Source organism: Hydra viridissima, unplaced genomic scaffold, assembly GCF_058129835.1.
Source record: "Hydra viridissima isolate aposymbiotic clone 2 unplaced genomic scaffold, HvirCarnegie_v1 scaffold_6, whole genome shotgun sequence".
Taxonomy (NCBI): Eukaryota; Metazoa; Cnidaria; class Hydrozoa; order Anthoathecata; family Hydridae; genus Hydra; species Hydra viridissima.
The window spans coordinates 11943618-11963903 of record NW_028324305.1 but is presented as its reverse complement, the minus strand read 5'-3'; the positions used below and the strand labels follow the sequence as shown (position 1 = coordinate 11963903).

Here is a 20286-nt window from a genome sequence, read left to right as displayed (position 1 = left end):
CTGTATACATCATTTTATAAGACATAAGCCGAAGTTTCCTTTACTAATTTTCAATCCTTAAAAGGGCATTAAGATTAAAATATCTAAAAAATCAATTACTCTATTCAAAAAATAGTTTTAAAAATTAACAAAAAGCTCGCAAGAAAATTACTCCAGAGCCTTACTTTTAAGACATTAAGTTCGAGGTAAAGTCGATCAATCGTTATTTAGATTAGTTTTATATAACAATGATTGCTTATTGGACCCTCTCTCTCGTGTGCATCTACAGCAACAACTGCAAAGAAATATTGATATCCTTTTGATATCTGTGAGAGAGTACAAGCCATCGGAAGAGGCAAAGCAGACACAACTCCAATCTTTTTCCATTCAGACATAGGTTTTGGTGAAAGATTATTAGTTTCTTTAGATTGTTGAGCGTATAGATTATAACTTTCAACTTTGTATTTATCATAATTTTCATCGCATACATCAGAATCATAGTCCCAAGTAAGAACAATACAATTTCCAGTGGCAGTTATGTTCGCCTTAAGTTTTGGCAATAATGGAGGAGGTAATTGCCTAACAAGATAAGGTGGTTGATATCTCGGGGCTGGACATATAGGCTGTTGCTGTTGAGGCCAAGGTTGTAATACTTGAAAATGAGTTCCTTCAAAATTTACAGGAACTGGATTTCTTCCTGTTTGGATGTTATTTGTTAATCTATGAGCTCTGTTATCTGGAGTTAACGATGTCATTCGAGGTCCTTGATTAACTGCCACTACTTGTGTATTTATTCCCTGAAAATTTGTCCTTAGTACAGGGCTAGATAAATTCGGTGGAAAGTTCCCTCTATCAACAATTATGATATGATTCATTGGATCGTTGGGTCTCATTTGCTGAAAGTGCATTGATGGAGGCATTTGTCGTACTGGTGCAACTAGTTGAACTGGAGGACGTGGCTGACGATTAACTGGTGAACAGTACAGAGTAGTCTCAGGAAAAACTTGTGGTTGATTGAGATTCTTTTGCTCCATACTTGGTTTTTTACCGTATAGTTCAGTTGATACTTCTGCGGGTCGCTGCAAAATTAAAACAATATTGTTAAACTCAAAAAAAATAAATCTAAGTGCTATATTTTGTTACCCTCTATATAAGGATTATAACTTCTGACAAATTTATAATGTGCAGTAAAATTGAATTTTTTTTTAATGCAAAGGTAATTTCCTATAATCTAAGCAAATGCACACTAGTAAAATATATACTCAAGTACTAAATAAAAATGAAATGAAAATAATACAAAACAAAACCAAAAAAAACCAGCGTATTGTGTTTTCCTGTAAGCATGAACGTATAAGAGATGGGCATGCAACTCATTGTTTTACATCAAAGAGGCCGCAGAAATCAGCGAGCCATGCGAGTTTCCGGCAAACTCTAAATTTTCGCCCGTCAACAAAAAAAATCTATTAAAATGGCTGCCCGCAGTTTTAAAACAGAAACTCTGATCACGTGGTATTAGTTTAAACTTTTGTAGGATTTGTTTAATAAGGCTGTTCAGGATAAAGTAACTGCTTCACACGTTGACAAATTACGAAACAAATTACACCAAGGTAAAGGAAATTAGTTGTCGGTACGAACAGATTTTCATCATTTTTTCAAGATGAACATTTGTAAATTTGAGAACTTTTGTTCGTGTAAACAAACTCTGTCAATGATAAAATAGACCTGTAAGGATAATTTTAAAATGACTAAAAAAAGTATAGCGAAATATAAAAAGCTTCAAAAAAGTTTTTTGTCAAAAGTCGGTTTCATTCAAATCTTTGGTCTTTCATTCACCAGCCTTAACTTTGTGTATTTTTTTTCAGTATTTTTCCCGATATGTCGCCATTTTTTGCCTCGACTACTCTATAAGCTCCATAATATATATTCCACTCACTGATCTCAAAATATAACTGGATTGCGTATTCAATTGTCTTTTTCAAATATTTTGAAACCAAAATTGGCCTCCCAAGATGGCGGCGATCAGAGCTCTTAGCGGTGATCGATGTACATTTTATAAAGCTTTTTACAGAAATATGAAAGAAAATAGAGTTTTGAAAGAAAAACTAGACTATGAAATAAAGTTTTAAAAATTTTAAAGAAATGAAATGATTTCTAAAAAAATCAGACAATTAAAGTAATTATTTAGATACTAAGGTACAAAGTATTCGATATACTTTTTAATTGCAATTTACGATTAAACAATATTTATGCATAATTTATGTACCTGTTAGTTCTTAGTTACCCAATGCAGTATGCTAGAAGGTTGATAACATAACTGTATGGTAAGCGGCAGTGGTGTCTACTTACAATTTTGACAAATTTTTTATTTTCAATTTTTGTATTAGCTGAGTGCTGTGAGTACACACAACTCAGGGGTTCCTTCTAGGATTATTTGATACACAAATGTAATTAATGGATGTAGTATTTAATAAGAATATTAAATACAAAATATTATTTTTTAACAAAAGTTATTTTACTTATATATTATTCTTTGTAATATTCCAGCTCTAAATGATTGAGTCAATTGTTTTTGACTTGTTATTCAAAACGACTTATTAAAGGAATTTTTTGATAACATATATTTTGTATGTTATCAAACATTATCAACATTATGTATCTTATCAAGAAATGTATGATACCTAAATTTACAATAAACCATCTGCATTAAATGTTGGAATGCATTGGTACTTTCTTTTCATTTCGAACAAACCAGTTTTTTAAAATTCAAAGACAGAGGAGGTTTAATTAAACCAACCAAAAGTGTTGTTATCATATGAAAAGAAACTGAAAGATGTTTCCAAACGTTGCTTGCCTCAATAAATGGCCACCTTCCAAATGAAAGGAATTCAAAATGCCATTTCTGGTTCTGTTTTGAGATCAGTTGATTACTGAAAAATATTGAATGAACAAACCTCTCATATGTTTGACTCAGGTATAACTGATAACCATTTATTTCACTGATTAAACTTATTTCAGAAAACTATGCAAAAATACGTCTTTATCACATGGGTAAAGAACAAACTGCCAAAATAACTGGAAAAAAGCTTAGGAAGCAATTAACAAAACTTATCATATTAAAATATTTTTATAATAAATGATATGATATATGATATGATATGATATGATATATATATATATATATATATATATATAATAACTCTAGAAGGAACCTCTGAGTTGTGTAATCACAGCGCTCAGCTAATAGTTCATGCAGCATTTATAATTTTGCAGTGCCTATCTGATAAACTAAAGCCTAAAAAATATTTGAAAAAACAATCAGCTGCCTACCATGCTGTTGTGTTATTTACCTTCTAGCACACAGCATTGGGTAGTTAACATAAATTATATAACAAATGCTAACTACCATGGTGTGACCTAACAAAGTCCTATGCTTTAAGAAAGTTCTAATTTTATTAGAAACTTATATATTTATCAATATTTGAGCTTAAGAAATAAAACTTGATTATCATCAATTTCTTAATTTTCATATCACCATTCGTTAATTCCGCCGCCATCTTGGGAGGCCAAAACTGGCTTCAAAAAATTTCCCGTATACGCTATCCGGTTTATATTTTGAGATCAGTGATTCCACTATGCATTATTTTTTTATAGGTGTATTTTCTTATGGGCTTTTTTATAATTCATTTGATAAAGCAAAGTCTTTTAAAAAGTTATTCAAGTTTATAATTATCTTGCATAATCCGCCCAGATATTTCGTGTTTTCGTTTTTCATATTTCATATATTATTTCATTTATTGTAAAAAAACACAAAGAAACCCATTTTTTTCTTGTCAAATAAAAATTTTTGTTTGAGGGCTTAAATGTTTAAAAGAGGTTGTTTTTGAATATTTAAAAATAGAAATTCAACTCAAAGAAATCCCGACCAATTCAACAAATAAAGTCGTTGGATGGCGTGATTGCTGGTGGTGGTGGTGAGAAGGGAAGGAAGGAGGAAGTATTTTTTGCAAATATTCCTACACCAATTGTGAAAATCTTCTGCAGGAAAAGAAAAATAATCAGCATTCAGAGTATACTAAATAGGATAAAGACAAATGATTTAACATTAGGTTGTTTAAGAAGCTGCTACACAAATGTAAAAACTTCAATCACTTGTACATTTTACTCACTCAAACAACGTAAACTCAATGAGAGACAATAGGTACAGCAAGAGTGATGATTATATTCATCAAACGAGAAAACTTACAGTGTAATCCTTAGGATCAAACAACTTATAGGGTATGATAAGTTGGGAAATGCAGCATGAAAGTTTTCATCTTGTATGTTCTAAGGTTACTATACTAAACTTATAGTGATGTATTAAGCATTCATGAAGTTTAATGCCTAAACAGTGACAAGGTTCTTTCAAAAACATTCAGCTGCTGGGTGATTCGTGAAATTTAGCCGCCTATCGCTCATTACTAACAATTATTTACTATGAAAACAATATCAATGCCTTAGCCCACAAACTCATTAAAAAATTTACTTCATTAAAAGTTTCTCAGTTAAAAGCGTTATTGATCTAAGAATAAACACGACAAATTAACGTGTTTTTCTTGTTATTGTGCTAACATTTTAAATTGGTCTTTTAAAAATTTAACAGGTTGTAATTAGTGCTTTTGTCCTCTGAGACCGATATAATCTGTTAGTAGTGTTGACATTCCAGTAAAAAAAAAAAAAAAAAAGAAGCTAAACTAGCTATATTGAAGTTAGTTGTAGTTAATTGAAATCAAACTGTTTTTATTTTAACAAAATTTCAAAACTATTTGCAGATTAATCTAAGTACTACTTTATATTATCTGATTATATAATTTCATCAAAGATCTAACGCACGTTTTTTAGTTCTTTCGTTTATCAATAATCACTTAATTAGTTAAAAAATAGTAACTGTTCGTTATGAACGGAGACTGTTTCTTACGGAAAGTTTTTTAAGTGATTATGAAAAAACAATTTTTTCCAGATTTGATTCTGATAAATCATTTTTAACAGATTGACAGACAATAAGAACAAGTGAAATTCGAAAATTAACACTAAATGTTTTTGTAATTTTTAGAATATTAGAAGTATAGTTTTACTTTTTGTGCTTAAATAAACTTAATTTTGATTAACTCGGTACTTTTAATTAGGTTAAGGCTAATGCCTTCATGCCACATAGTGAACTTCGCTTTGACGGCTATAGACGCAAGTGTCCGTCAACGGGTTAACAACCTACGCATGCCAGAAAGAACTTAAAGAGTTTTCTTTGTTGGTTTAAAGCTGTATATATTTTTTAAACGTTTCCTAGCTAATCGCTTCTTGAAATCCATTGTCGAATTATAAATACCAGCAAAACAAACAGTCGAGTTTTTTGTAATATTTTCACTGATAATCTTAAGATTTAGAAGTCATTCAATGTAGAAAGATCCTTTTTATTATGTATAACTGAATTATTTCATTATGATTTATTAAACTGATTAAATTTTACATGACTGATGTAGTTTCAAACCCGTCTTTTTTACACAATGTTTGAAAACACGTTTATTTGAAGTTCTCGACATTTGATTGGTTAAAAATAAAATTGCGTTTTCAAGAAAATCTTTAAATAAGCGTAAGTTGAGTAAAACCGCACAGTAAACAAAGATAAACCTAGGCTAGCGATTCCACGGCTCAACGAAAAACATTTGATTGACGTTTGACAAAAAACACGAAATTTTCATGAACTTTACTCTCTTATATCTTTTTGTATGCTTAAGCAAACACCTTGTGGTTTTTTGAATAAATTAGTGTTACTCAACCTCTTTCCAGCCAAATATAGAAAGTGCTATAGATTATATGGCTTCATTTAAATTTTATCCATATGTGGGAAGTGGGAACGTTTTTTTAAAACGTAGCTTTTGGAGGTTAGGATTCCTTAGTACCAAAACACATCCAATTTTTATAAAACTTTCCGTATATATTAAAAAAGGGATGAGGAATCTAATGGAATGTGGACACTTTTTAACATTTATACATAAATTTTTAGTTCTTAGCGTTTCAAAACTTCAAGGTTAATTTTTTTTAAAAAAAAAAAAGTTTTTTTTAAGTGTCCAGGTGGAAATTGCAAGTTTAGTCTTTCCTCTTTTTATAACAAGTATTTATTTATGTTTTCTTGAAGAATAGATTCTAAGGATTTGTATATAGAAATTATGTATATATATATCTATATTCCTTCGCATATTTTATGACGTTTTTTGTTTTGATTTTCGCGACGTAAGAATCGTTTTGTTCTATCTCCAAGTTTTAACGTTGGGAGAAAGTTTTTGATTTATTCTAAAAGTAAAAATTGTTTAAAGTTTTAGCTTTAACTTTTAAAGAAATAATAACTTTTGCTTAAGCAAATATTTGAAAAAAAAAATTGTAAAATAATGCGTATTTTAAAAGTTATTATTACTAACTAAAATTAATAACTCATTTTCTCCCAACTTTTAAAATGGAAGATAGAACAAAATAATTCTTACCTCGCGTTTTGCGTAAAATAGATGAACTTGGGCAGTCCGCACAGATTAAAATAAAAATTGTGGTATTTTATTTGCTTATAATTGTTGGATTACTATAAAAAATTTAAAGTCAAATGTAATAATGGTTTAAAAGTTATTCAAGAGTCAATGACACCAAAACTAAGTAAATAAGTTAAAACCCACATTCTGTAAAATAGAAGATTCTGGGCAATCCCAACAGAATTAAAATTTTTTTTTTTGTTGGCATTTTGTTGTTTTATGTTGTTGAATCAATATGGAAAATGTCAAGTCAAATGTAATAACGGTTCAAAAGTTATTCAAAAGTCAATATGATCCAAAAATACTCTCTTTTTCGGTGCCATAACATTGCAAATTTTCCATACTTAAGCCCTATACCTTTCGTCAAAAAATCATCAATTTTTGCACTACAAAAAATTCAATAACTTTAGATCCGCTTAACTTCAAAGGCCGAATGACCCCTCATTTTTTAAGTTAAGTCAAGCTCTATACAATGATATAAATTGTATATGTTTATTTGAATTATAAAAAAATCGTCTGGAATGGCTACCTAGGCAAGTGAGCTCTTATTGAGGTTACATCAAACAACATTTAAAAGAATGTTCTAAAATACTTAATGGGTATTTAGTCAAGAGATCTGTTCTAAAATATCTGTTAATGGCTGTGAAATACAACTGTCTATTCCCAACTTCTTAAATTCTTCTGGTAAGAAAAATTTACAAAGCTCATCATTTAGTACTTAATTATTACTCTTCTTTTTTCGAATTTCTTTTGTTATCAGTTACCAAATTTCAAGAACTAAGAAAGTATCGTAACATTTTTTTGGAGTTTTCTTGTAAGTTAATCGAACATCTTCTACTGATTTTTAATCGCTTTCAGCTTTAGGATAAAGTCTTCTTTAATTCAAATTACTAAGGGATCTCAACATCTAACATGAATACTGGATAGTATTTTCAAAAAAAGGTTTAAAAATATCAAGCAACCTGGAGGAATTACCGTTTAACTTTAACTTCTCAAATTTTTTTACGTCCATGAGACTTAAGTATTGTCCATTTAATTTGTAAATCATAACTTGCATCAAGTGACTTTTTGAATGAACAACAAATGTGTAATTTGAAATTGAATATTTTAAAAGTAAAATATCATACAATATACCCAATTTTACTTCGTGAGCCAAATATGCAAACAATTAGTAAAGACATCCAAATATAAGATTTACAAGTGCACCATCAGTAGTCTAAGGAACTGCACTGCTGATGGCGCATTCACAACTCTTATAGTCTTTATTTGTAACGTCAATATTGAATTTTTACACCGGAATGGGAGGTAGATCTGTTTACAAAATTCTTATTTTTGTATAACTTTCAAAGTTTTTTTGCTTTTAGTGATGGTTACTCCACCTTCAAACCCTATGGTATGTTTAGCTTTACTATGATATAAAAGGCCTGAAGTTGAACCACCTGATGCTCGTATTTTAGAGTTGTCCTATATGGCACACAAATCCATAGACCCGAATTAAAGAGACCGAATCCAGAACCCAAATCTTAATTTGTAAATCCAAAAAAGAATTCATTTTTTTTTTAAAAAAAAAAAAAAAAAAAAAAAAAAGGAGAAGAAATAAGGAGAGAAAAATATAATAGTAAGCAATAAAATAATATTACTACTAATTGCTAAATAATAATTACTACAGGATAGTAATTAGAATTTACTAAATAAAAAAAACATTTTATCAAATTACAGTAATGCCTAGATTTAAAATTGGATTCGGGTTAAAATTTAGATTCGAGTTTTCTTATTGAATAAACGAACCAAAACCCGAACACACTCCTAAACCCGAATAAATCCACACCTAAACCCGAATCCGCATTTATAGATACTTATCTAAAGTTAATTTTTTAACAATTTTACTAAAAATTAAAAATTATATATACATACATACATATATATATATATATATATATATATATATATATATATATATATATATATATATATTAGGGCCCTGCGAATCGGCGTTTTTAGTTTCGAATCGAATCTCGAATCGGAGCAGGTCTTGATTCGCGAATCGAATCGAATCACGAATCGAATCACTAGTTGAAAGAAATTTAAGTTTTTTATATTTATTTTTATGTATACTATACAAAATATTACAAAATTTGAATGTTATTTGAACAAACTCTTTTTGTTACTTCTAGCCCAAATTAATCGTTCTCTGCCAAAGTAAACATTTATGATTTAAATCGAGGGTCTAAGAAGTAGTGGTAAGAAAAACGTCTTCACTTAAATCAAACCTCATTTCCAACTGCGTAATAAGATCGTCAACAAATTTACCCATCCCTCTTTTATCCATCAAGCGAAGATAATTTTTCAAAGTTGTAATGCACGGATAAACTAAACTAATGCTTACGCTTTTTTCCGCACTTAGTATAGTAGTGGCTTCAGATACTGCATTTTTTATAGGAGCGACTGTTGTTAATAATTGCACTTATGTTTCAGTTGGACAAGTCGGTGGCACTTTCATACAGTTTTTTTTTTGTGAACACTCAACTAGAGCAATCCCTATAGAATCATTACTTTTTTAAAACCCATTCCAATAAGCTAGAAGTGCTGTTAAAGCGCGTTTCCACATCCATTGGAGGCTTTGACTCAGGTTTTCCTTGAGAAATCTGATACTTTTTGAGAGTTGTCTGTCCAACTGATGATGAGTGAAAAAATCCTACTATTTTATGAGCCTTGCTAATTAATATAACAAGAATTGGTTGGTTGTGTATAGCTGATTTCACACAAAGTTGGAGTTTATGAGCACAACAGCCTAGCCAATCAAGCCCAAGAAGTTTAAGTGTGCATGGCATACTGGGAGTAGTATCGGTTGTAGCTCGGAAAATATTATCTGAAGTCAAGTCAAATTTTGACAGCACGTTTCTTAAAATTTCTTCAGTGGAAGTGTAGCTTTGTGACAAGCATTTATTACTTCCAGATTTACAACTGATAAACAGCATAATTCTAAAACCCAAGAGGATGAAATAAAGTGGCAAGTAGAAACAAGAAAGTTATCGCCATTGTCGGCTTTAAAGTGATCAAAAGTGATGCTAGTGTGAGGGTGGCGTTTTTCTTATATGTTATTATTATTCTATTTTCTTTTGCAGTAAAGGGGAAGGGGAAGGTTTGGGTTTAGTGTTATGCTTGGATTAGGTAGATGGAGGTTGGGAACGAGGTTAGTGGTCTGGGAAGTACTTGGTTAGGTAAGGGCGAGGTTTAGGGATAGTTTGGTTAGGAATGGGCAAGGTTTAATCTAAAAGGGCTAAACTTATAATCGCCGTCCTCAGTATATTCTATAATGTAATAAAACTCAACAAATGTTCTATTAATGTGTAATGGTAGCACTCTTACTCTTATAACTTTTATGTAATAGAAATAATATTCTCTTACGCTTCTTGCAGTGTTCAATACTGTTTATTTCAATTACTCCTCCTTCTTTTATATTTTCTTTTATTACAAATATCTCTTCTTTAATTAAATCTTCTGGTTATTCTCCAACAATCAATATTAAAATCTTCTTTTCTTCTTTTATTCAACTGCTTATTAAACTGCTTATTCCTCAAAATACTCTTCTTATCACAAAATTCTTTCTCTTCTTTAAAATCCTCTTTAATTCTCTTAAAAATCTTCTTTTAAATCTCTTTAAAACTCTTTTCTCTTAAAATTCTCTTTTGAATCTCTTCTTCAAAAACTCTTTTCTCTTCTCCAAAAAACTCTAATTCTTCTCCAATTCTTCTCTTAACAAAAACTCTCTCTCCACTTAACTGTCAGATTCTTTCTTTTTTGAGCTTTTATAGTTTTTGCTTGTTTTCCTGTTGCGATATCTTTTCATTTATTTATATGGCAGGTTGATGAGTCTTCGTGTTTACGTCTTTTCTCCGTTGTTTTTAACTTTTCTTCTTTCCGTTTTATCGTCTACTTACGTGATAGATCGGTGAATCATCGTGTATTAGTCTTTTCTGATCGTTGTTTTTAACTTTTCTAATTGTCGCTTTATCGTTTACGAATCTCCACGTTTACGTCATTTCTCAGTTGTTGTTTTTAACTTAATTCTTTTTGCTTTATCATTTATTTATGTGAATAGTGGACGAGTCATCTTGTATGTGTCTTTTCCGATCGTTGCACAGTGGAGTATTTCACTTGAAAAGTTGAACAAAATTATTTTATGTTTATTATCGATGTGATATGTAGTAAAAAGAAGTTTAGGGTCATTATATTGTATTAAAAACAATTGGTCACACATGAAATGTAAAAAATTTATATATTAAAACAAAAAATACATATTTTTATACATCTTACATACTTTACAAATATCTATAACTTTACAACTATTTAACATAATGATAAATAACTAAATTTATAATACTAAAAAGGATAATCACACTTGAAAGATGCATCTAAACCTATACTGGGTTTCTCAATCATTGAACTTTATCCTTAGGTTATACCTGTTGTTATGAATTATTTTTCGTTAAAGGATTAAATCCTATGGTTAATCCGCTACAAGGGGCTAATGAATTGACAACCAAAAAGTTTGAAATTAACAATCTAAATTTATCATTATAGCCCTATATTTAATCCAAAATAAAATAAAATATTTTTGTACATGTCAATGCAATCATTTTCAATCAGAATCAATATCTGATATGTCGTCAATCGTCATCGCTTGTGAGTCTTCTAATGTTTCCGGCATCAAGAGTCCTATTGTCTCACTGGAGAACGGTTTTCTTTTTGTCTGGGGCCTTTTTCTCATACTGCTTAGCAAAGGATCCGAAGTTAGCAGAAGTCTGTTTAAAATATCTCTATTACAGTTTTCTCGCGAAGACTTCCTCGCATAATTCTGTCGATAAAGATGGAAATGTTTGTTTCTGGCTTCGGCTGCTTTTTCTGATAGCTGGCCAATAAGCAGTATAGCCTGTTCAATTATTGTGGTGCCATGTCTTAAAACTTTATGCATAGTCGGCATCATTGGGTGCCATGCATATAAATCAACATAAAGTTTAGCCGTCTCATTTGCAAAATTTTCAAATTTTTTTACATTAATTTGATGCCCACTCGAAATTGCTTCCAAAATGAGATTACATTTTATTATAAGATTTATATCAACCCCTGTGATGCGGGAAGTGGTAAAGGGATCGGCGAAAAATTTTCTTGATGTATTCCCATCATTACTGTTCCCAAATCCAGCCTTAGGAATATCAACCAACAGCCCTAATTCATCTTTAAAGGCATTTTGAATTTTTTGTTTTGTTTCCGCTACTATTTTTTTAGCTTGCCATTTTTTTATTGGTATTTTATACGACATATGCAGCAAGGATTCAAAAAATCTGATTCTTGCGTGCAGTATTGATAGCCCAAAGTTCAGTGTTTCACGGCTTTCTGTCGTTTTTTTATTCAAGTCATTAAAATCTTTTGAAGTTTGCCCACATATATAGCATCTCATTGTTGATGTCGTATTTGTAGCAGCATTGCAAACTTTTCCATCAATCATAGTAAAAAGAAATACATGCTTTATTTGCAAATTACCACCAAAAGCGTTTATTATTTCACTTTTTCTCAAGCCTTTTATTTGGTTCTCTATGTATTCGATTTCATCATTCGTTACGTCTTTGCTCTCCCGAATAAAACGGATTCTTATTGGTCGGCAATACCTTGTAGATGATGGTGCTGGGTTTTGCCAAAGCACCTTCTTTTGGTTACCAATATGGCATATGAGCCGTAGGGGCACAAAAGAACTTTGAAATATGTTAGCGTCGCTATCATCGCTGTTTTGAAATTTTTGTTTAAACGTTTGTTGTTTCGAGCCATCAGAACCCCATTTCGAAATCAATTCTAAATTATTTCTTTCTTTTTCATTTAAATTTTCAATAATTTCATTCATATAACAACATAATCTCCTAGACGTGTGATCCAGAAGATCTTGTAATTTAATTTCTGAACAAGTTTCTGTAACTGTTATCGATTCTTCTGGTGGATAACATTCCTCTTTGGCTTTTTTTATAAGTGAATAACATGGATAGATATTCTTGTTGGCTGCATGAATAATTTCATATTGTTTTTTAGTCATATCAGCTTCCACAAAAATTGACAACGCTTCTGATGGTGTGTGCTTTTTAATGATATCTTCAGTAGATGTGTCACTTTTTCTATATTGTTTGGCTTTTGTTGGTGTAAATAAAATTTCCTTTATAACGTTAGACGCGTCACTGTTCCCTGCAGCACGTTGACTCCTTTGAGCAGCATACATCAACTGCTCACAAGGTATATGTTCCCTTAAAACCCTTGTTTTTCGCCTTCTCGTTGTATCTATTGGAGGTCGAATAAAATACGAATTTAACAAGGAACTTAATGATTGCTCGATTGTGTTATCGGAATTCTTTTATCTTTTAGTAGCAGATGTGCGCTTTTTTGTTGCTTCTACGTGTAGTTTTTTATGGTCACGTTTTAAATGGTTCCATAGATGAGATAAAGTTCCAGTTTTCTGAACAGAATACTTTTTGTTGCAATTTTCTTGTTTGCATTGCCAGAATACTCCTTTTTTTTCAAAGAATTCTTTAACTGCCGATTTTTTAGAAGTCATTTTATAGCTTGATGCGAAAATAGCTTGATGTAGCACAAACAAAAAATATCGAATTTAAAATTACTTTAGTGAAAGCGAAGTCAAACATTAACGACGAAAAAAATAAAACCTAACTTTTGCGTTACTAAGTTGCGTTCCGCTCTGTTTAAGTCCCTAATTGACAATTAATTTTAATGAAAAGTATGTTTACGTTCCAAAATTACTCTACCGCTGAATTTTCTGATAACATAAATATTGATATTTTGAAAACTTTTTAACGCCGTTTGTATGAAAACATAAAGTAACTTAAATAAAAAAATGATTCGAAAAACTCGAATCATTTTTTTCGAATCGAATCTCGAATCGAAGCGACATTTGATTCGCGAATCGAATCGAATCGAAGCGATTCGCAGGGCCCTAATATATATATATATATATATATATATATATATATATATATATATATATATATATATATATATATATATATATATATAATTTTTAAGTCATGTTATTTTAAAAAGTTGGTGAAAATCAATTTTCTTTTTAGTATATCTGTATAATTATAAGCAAAATACAATAATTTAAAAATGTCTTTAAGATTTGTAAAAAGATTTGTAAGATTCGTAAGCGAGTATTCGCGTTAGACGTGGACTTTTAACACGAATCCTTGTTATGCGAGCCCTATGAGCCTGAGCCCAAGCTCTACGAGTATTCGTCTATTCGGGGTACTCTAACGCGATTTCGCCGGCCACTAGTTTATTGTGTCTTGTTACTTTCAAATTACAAACAAAGCGTGATTTAATTACTAGTAGAGACACCAACGCCACACTACGCAGCGGAATTTTAAAATATTTTAATTATTTTTGATTTTGAAGGTATAAATTACATTCTATGGAAAATTGAGATTCTGATAGATCCGATAAATACGTACGTAAGTAGCAAACATACAATCCCTACGTAACCTCCAGAACGATACAGGTTTTTAGTTTTCGCCGAAAACGAAACTAAGTTCGAAACCAGTATTTGCGGTTTCGGGCGAAACAGAAACCAAAACCAATATTTGCGTATTCGGTCGAAACAGAAACCAATGTTAAAATTGAATTTTTTTTTTCGGAAATAAATTTTATAAATACATTCGGAAAAACAGATTTGCCCTAAAAGAAAAATAAAATGAAAAAACAGATATAAAAAATGTTGAAACAATTTTTTTTTATGTGTAGCTAAATTGAAACTTTAAAGGCAGATGTTCTTTTTTCTTTATTCTTTTGTTTATTTTAGCAAGCAAAAAAACAAAACAAAAAAAAAAACAGTTGTCCTTTTTTTGTTTATTGACTTTAAGAAGTTTCCAATTTGAAGGGTAAATTTTAAAGCAGAGCTTTCATCTATGTATCACAGTATTTCGAAAGGTGATGTGCTTGAAATAAACTTCAGAGCGAAATTGATAGTTTTTAAATCCTTAATTTAATCCTTATAATCAGAGTCGTGAAGAAACGCATGTTGAGTTTTGTGTTCAGCTGTTATTATGAGTAATAGTATATTTAATCCTGCATCCCGGAAGGAATCTTATTACAATCAATAACAGAAATCTTTAAGTCAACCAATGGAGTTACGGAAATGTAAAAAAGCTTAGTATTGATTATCAGTAGCAAATTGCTCGCAGGTAAAAAGGTGCTGTTTTTTCTTTACTGGAATATTCAGAAAACGTTTTAGATTTAAAATGTTTTAACCATTCAAACCAAGCCATCAAAGGTGCGTCTAAATGTTGCAAAACCTTAGTTGATACTTTGGGAGTAGTTGCTGAAATGCAATAGCATTATTTGTTAAAAAAGAAAATTAATTTTTCAGACAAAACAGGAGAACACCGAATTTAAAAAGACACAACGAGAAAATTGCGACAATTGATTTAGCAACCTATTTTATGAAAGTAATTTCCAACTGTTGGCTATAAAGATCTTGCATGTTATGTTTACAAGAACTTTTAGATTAAGAAACTAGTTACATAATTACTGCCGGTATCAAATATCTTAATTCAGTCTTTTTATTCTTCTAACACTAAATAGCAAACTAAATAGCAACTAAAAAGCAAATAGCAAACGGCATTTAAACAATTGTAGGCTCTGCATTTAATACGCATGGAGATGAAACAACCTTATCAGATATTAAGGTAACCCGCTTAAATGGCATATGCAAAGTTGTCAAAAATGTTCTGATAACGAAAAGAATTTCACAATAGAGTCCAAGTTAACAATAGAATCCAAGTTAACAAAAACCTACTCCAATTTTAAATAAAACGTCAAAAAATTAGTTGTAGTCAACGATGAAGAGCTAACTTAGCTCTGCTGAATATAATGTGAGTCCAAAAATTATTGGCTCAGAGAAAAGGAAAGAATTCTCTTGAAAAGTTCTAGAACTTTTGTGATTTTTTCAGAATATTACAGAAATTATCTAGATCCACTTATCATTGTATAAATACTCGTAGATTTCTTGACTAGATGACAATCAAATAAAATGGCGCCTAAAAAGAAAGAACATAGTAATGGTCTTTGAACTTTAGTAATTCACAATGGTGATTCTCAACGGGATATTGCTGCTAAGACATTACTTCCTCAAAGGAAGTACGTTACATAATTAAAAAATACAAACAGACAAATTGTGTCGGTAATTTATTCGGACGTGGTCGAAAAAGAATAACAACAGAAACATTTGATCGATTGATAGTATGCAAAGTAAAGTCTGATCAAATCTACCAATGCTGTGAAGATCAAGGCCGAGATCGAATCAGGAATATCATTACACGCCAATACCATTCGAAACAAACTTCATGAAGCTGGGCTATCGGTCGTGTAGCACGAAAGAAACCATTAGTCAACAAGGTCAATCGAGGTTAAAGTCTGAAGTACGCTAAAACAATGTTGAACAAGCCGATTATGCTTTGGGAAACTGTCATTTATTCCGATTAACCGAAATTTAATCTGTCTGAGTCTGATGGAAAAGTAATGGTATGGAGAACACCCGAGGAAGAATTCGGTCCACATTGTACTATGGTTACGGTCAAGCATGATGGGGTTCTTCTACCATTTGGGGTTGTTTCACGCGAAATAGAATTGGCGAATTATATATTTTGGAACATACAATGGATCGATTTAATTATCGTGATATCTTAGAGTAACATTTGTTACCATCGATCCAAAAATTTAATCTTGGATAAGAATTTTTCTTTGTCTATGACAATAATCCTAAGCATACATCAGGTCTAGTTAAGGATTGGCTCAAGCAAAACAATACTCTAACATAAGCTTGGCCTTCATTTCCGCTTGATCTCAATCCCATAGAACATCTATGGGATGAGATCGAACGGAGGATGAAAAAATACAATATCCATGAGATTGGGAACCTCTTGAAGAACGAATGAAATAACGTGGAGTTGTCTGTTCTTCAGAAACTTGTCGATTCAGTACCAAATAGATTACTAGAATCCATCAAAATTACCCCATACGATATGAGATTTGATGAAATACCTGTTTTCGACGGACAAAAGTTTTTTTCTTTCCTCTGGGCCAATAATTTTTGTATGTAGTATTTGAACAAATTTGCACTGTTTTGTTAATAAAACAAGAACAAAAGTAATAGAAAAGCTGAAGCTAGTAGTATATATACTTAAGACAATAGATCACACAATGATAATAACGTTGAATAATTTTCTCCTACAACTCTTATATGACAGCAATTATAAAGTGGTTATGCAAGGGTGGGTTAATAAATTTTGGACTCACTGTTGATACCTTAAAGTTGGAGCCCTAAAGTCGAAACGTTAGAGTTAAAGTTAAATTTTGATGATTAACGTCATCATTATTTTATCAAATTCCCAGTGACTGCTTTATTCATTCATTCCCACTGACTGCTTGATAAATTGTTTAGCGATAACCTTTTTATTCTTGTGCATTTAAAACTTGTTACAAATAATTAAAAGTACGCTTTTTATAAAATTATAGCACTTATCCACCCACCTCCACCCCCGACCACGCACACACCTTTACATACGATAGCACTGCTTGAGTGTACATTACGGTTCTTTTGTATCTTAATAATTGAGAAATTTTAAATTTCATCGTAGTTAAATTTTTTCAAAAAAATTGATGATACTGCACTAAGAGTATCAAACATTTCGTGTCACATGTTAGATATATTGCAGTAATTGATTTTTTGTGTTGCTTTTGCTAGAAATATTATCATATAAAAGCTTGGGTTAAATAGCGTTCTTTTTTTTTTTTTTGGAAAAAACGCTATTTCAAGCCAAGCTTTATCCCATGACTATATTGAAACATGTAATAAAATGAAACTCACTGTTACGAGATTTGCAGCATTCCTGAAATCATCATTTTCCTCAAGTTGATGAATTATAAGATTATAAAATTTCTTCAAACTTTACAGTAAAACAGCATTACTGATAGTTTTTTATGTTTCTTTGTGCGATGTAATGACCTCAATATTGAATAACATTTGCATTAGTAAAAAAGAACCCACAATTAATTTAATTTTCGTATTTAATCTTAGATTATACTTTAAGATTAAACCAAATCTGAAGATAGTCTTTCAATTAAAAAGGTATCCTTCAATTGAGTTTCAAATTTAATAATTACTTTGTTCTAATGGTTGTTTTTTGTATTTGGAAGAGACATTTACAATCTCGAATATCATCTAGTGAATCCAGTGAATACGAATTTTTCTCCGTTCTTAATCTTAACCAATATGTGGTTCCAATATTATGAGCTTTAGATGTATTAGACTTAACACAGCTATATTGCATTACATTTTAAATTTGAATTTAACCTTAAACCTTTTACAAATGAAATTTCAAATAAAAGAACTTTATAAACGTATACCTTTAATTTCTCAATTTTTTCGTTTTCATTTATCTTTAATCGAAGACTATGCACTTGGGATTGAAGCTCCTTGTTTTCCTTTTGAAGCCGTTGTAAGACTGATGCAAGTCCTTTGCCAAATAACTCTTCTTTCACTACTTTTGCTTCGTACTGACTCATGCGCAAATTAATGAGCTTTTTCAAGTTCTAAGTGAAAAATAAGTTTGTTTGCAATTTAACTACTTACCAATAAATGCAGTTAAGTGCAAGTTTCGGTAATTAATTTTACCTCCACTATATCAAAAGATTCGGTTTGAACAGCAACATCCGAAGTTTCACAGCCGCAACCCTTGTTATTTACGGAACTACCTGGTGTTTCTTCTTGTTTAACTATTTTTTTGGGCGAATAATCAGTACAATCATCTTCGATTTTTATTACTTGTTCAACATGATTAGAATGCTTCAGTCGCCGTAACTCTTTTTCATTGAATGTATTTAACGAGCCAGTCATAACGGATATATAGCTTAAACAGTATTTTATCAATTCTAAGAAGCGTATTTAAATCAGAGCTAACAAAAAGTATTTTTAACTCATGTATCTAAAATTTGTTATATTCACTGGGCTAGTTTAGTTCACAAACAAAATACGAAGACCATGCAGCTTATTCACATTTTATCATCATTAAGCTAAAACAAGGCATGACGGGATTTCAAAATTTTCAAATCGGACCAAATATGGTCACATTTTAATCTCAATAGATGATATTATTTAAAATAGACTAAACGTCACAAAAAACTGTGGTTTGTTTTTCACATTGCTTAACAGCTTTTTTTTGTTCCTATTATTATTGTAATTGTCTGTTATTTGTAATCTATTTGAAAAATTTATGGGTGGGACTTATGATGCGAATGTTAAAACAAACCGAAATCATATTATAACAGAATAAAAACTGAAATCGTATTTCAATAGATCGAAACTGAAATTATTTTATTTTAGAAAAAAACTACTTGCTTTCATAATAGAATAAAACGGAAATCATAATTTGTTATGATTTCTGTTTTAATTTGTTTTTTAAAAAAAATTTTCGATAATTTATTTATGATGTATTTTCGCATAATAAATAAAATATTAAAAATATTAAAAACATAACTTTAAAAGTTAATAAAAAACCTAAAGAAATGAGCGTCGACCTGAAAATAGCTGAGAAAATTGAACAGCTGGTTTTTCTCACGTTTTAAAGGACAGATATTGTTAAAATAGGGCTACCATAGTCCTGATTTTCATCAGGACTGTCCTTATTTGAAGGGTCTGTCCTTATTTGAAGGGTCTGTCCTGACTGTCCTGATCAGGTGCCAAAATGTCCTGATTTTAAAAAACCATAACAAAAAAGAAAAAAATATCATTTTGACAAAAACTAAAAAATAAAGCAAAGAGAAAAATATTGACTTGGCAACTCCAACTTCTCCATTCAATTTTTACTATTTTCTTGCAATTTTAGGCAGTGCTGGCAAAAATGGCAGTGGTAGCAGATATGATAAGGCAGTACTTTACTTTTGTTTTTGCTGGTTTGGTACTTTCCACTTTTACGAAGTTTCTACTTCGTGACAGAGGGTTTTTTAGTGTTAAACTTTTACTTTAACTTAAAGTAAAAAAAAATCCCTTATTAAAGTCAAAATGTCGAAAAGAAAGTGCCATTTTAATGAAACTCTGAAGAATGAATTTCCTTTTCTGAAGAAAGTTTATGTAAGTGGTGAAAAAGTTAGATGCGGAGATTGTTTGACTGAATTTTCTGTTGCAAATGGCGGAAGTACAGACATCACCAAGCATTTAACAACGGAGAGACACAAAAATGCTTTATTAATCAATAACATCGTTCTTCAAGACTGATAGTTTAAGTGTGGAGCTCACATAGTTTACAACTGCATTCAAACAGCTGTCGATGTTTTACCAATTGATGTTGAAGCTCTTGTGGTGAAAATTTAAAAATATTTTCACATCTACACTGTCAGAGTTACTCAACTGCAAGAATTCTGCGAGTTTGCTGATGTTCACTACAAGAGAGTTTTGCAGCATGGAAGCACAAGATGCCTTTCTTTACTACCCGCAATTCAGAGAATTTCGGAAATCTTTTAGCGGGACTAAAATCTTTCTTCTGTTCTCAAGAGCCATCTCCAGTGATAATTAGTAAGTTCTTTAGCGATGAACGTGGTGAAATGTATCTTTGGTTTGTTCATGGTCAGCTTCAGACATTCAACAAAACAGTTCTGAGAATTGAAAAAACAAGAGCAAGTGCATGTGATATTGTTAATGAGA

At 30.8% G+C, this 20286-nt stretch overlaps 1 protein-coding gene across 1 annotated transcript; it reads right to left on the bottom strand.

Annotated features, from left to right (window-relative positions):
• Nucleotides 1-84: 84 nt before the first annotated feature.
• On the bottom strand, nucleotides 85-18656 carry LOC145190239 (uncharacterized). The gene is made up of 3 exons (XM_080067051.2): nucleotides 18262-18656; nucleotides 17994-18179; nucleotides 85-1058 (listed from the first exon to the last, which is right to left on the bottom strand). The coding sequence occupies exons 1-3, from the start codon at nucleotides 18481-18483 to the stop codon at nucleotides 207-209; spliced, it is 1260 nt and encodes a 419-aa protein (XP_079923177.2). The 5' UTR covers nucleotides 18484-18656; the 3' UTR covers nucleotides 85-206.
• Between the last annotated feature and the right edge of the window lie 1630 nt (nucleotides 18657-20286).

What these genes read in the sequence shown, in the direction of transcription:
- LOC145190239 (XM_080067051.2), bottom strand. Translation starts at nt 18,483, where the DNA reads ATGACTGGCTCGTTAAATACATTCAATGAAAAAGAGTTACGGCGACTG. An exon ending in AATCTTTTGATATAGTGGAG is followed by an intron (nt 18,180 to 18,261) that starts GTAAAATTAATT and finishes TTTTTCACTTAG; the next exon opens with AACTTGAAAAAGCTCATTAA. An exon ending in AAAAAATTGAGAAATTAAAG is followed by an intron (nt 1,059 to 17,993) that starts GTATACGTTTAT and finishes TTAATTTTGCAG; the next exon opens with CGACCCGCAGAAGTATCAAC.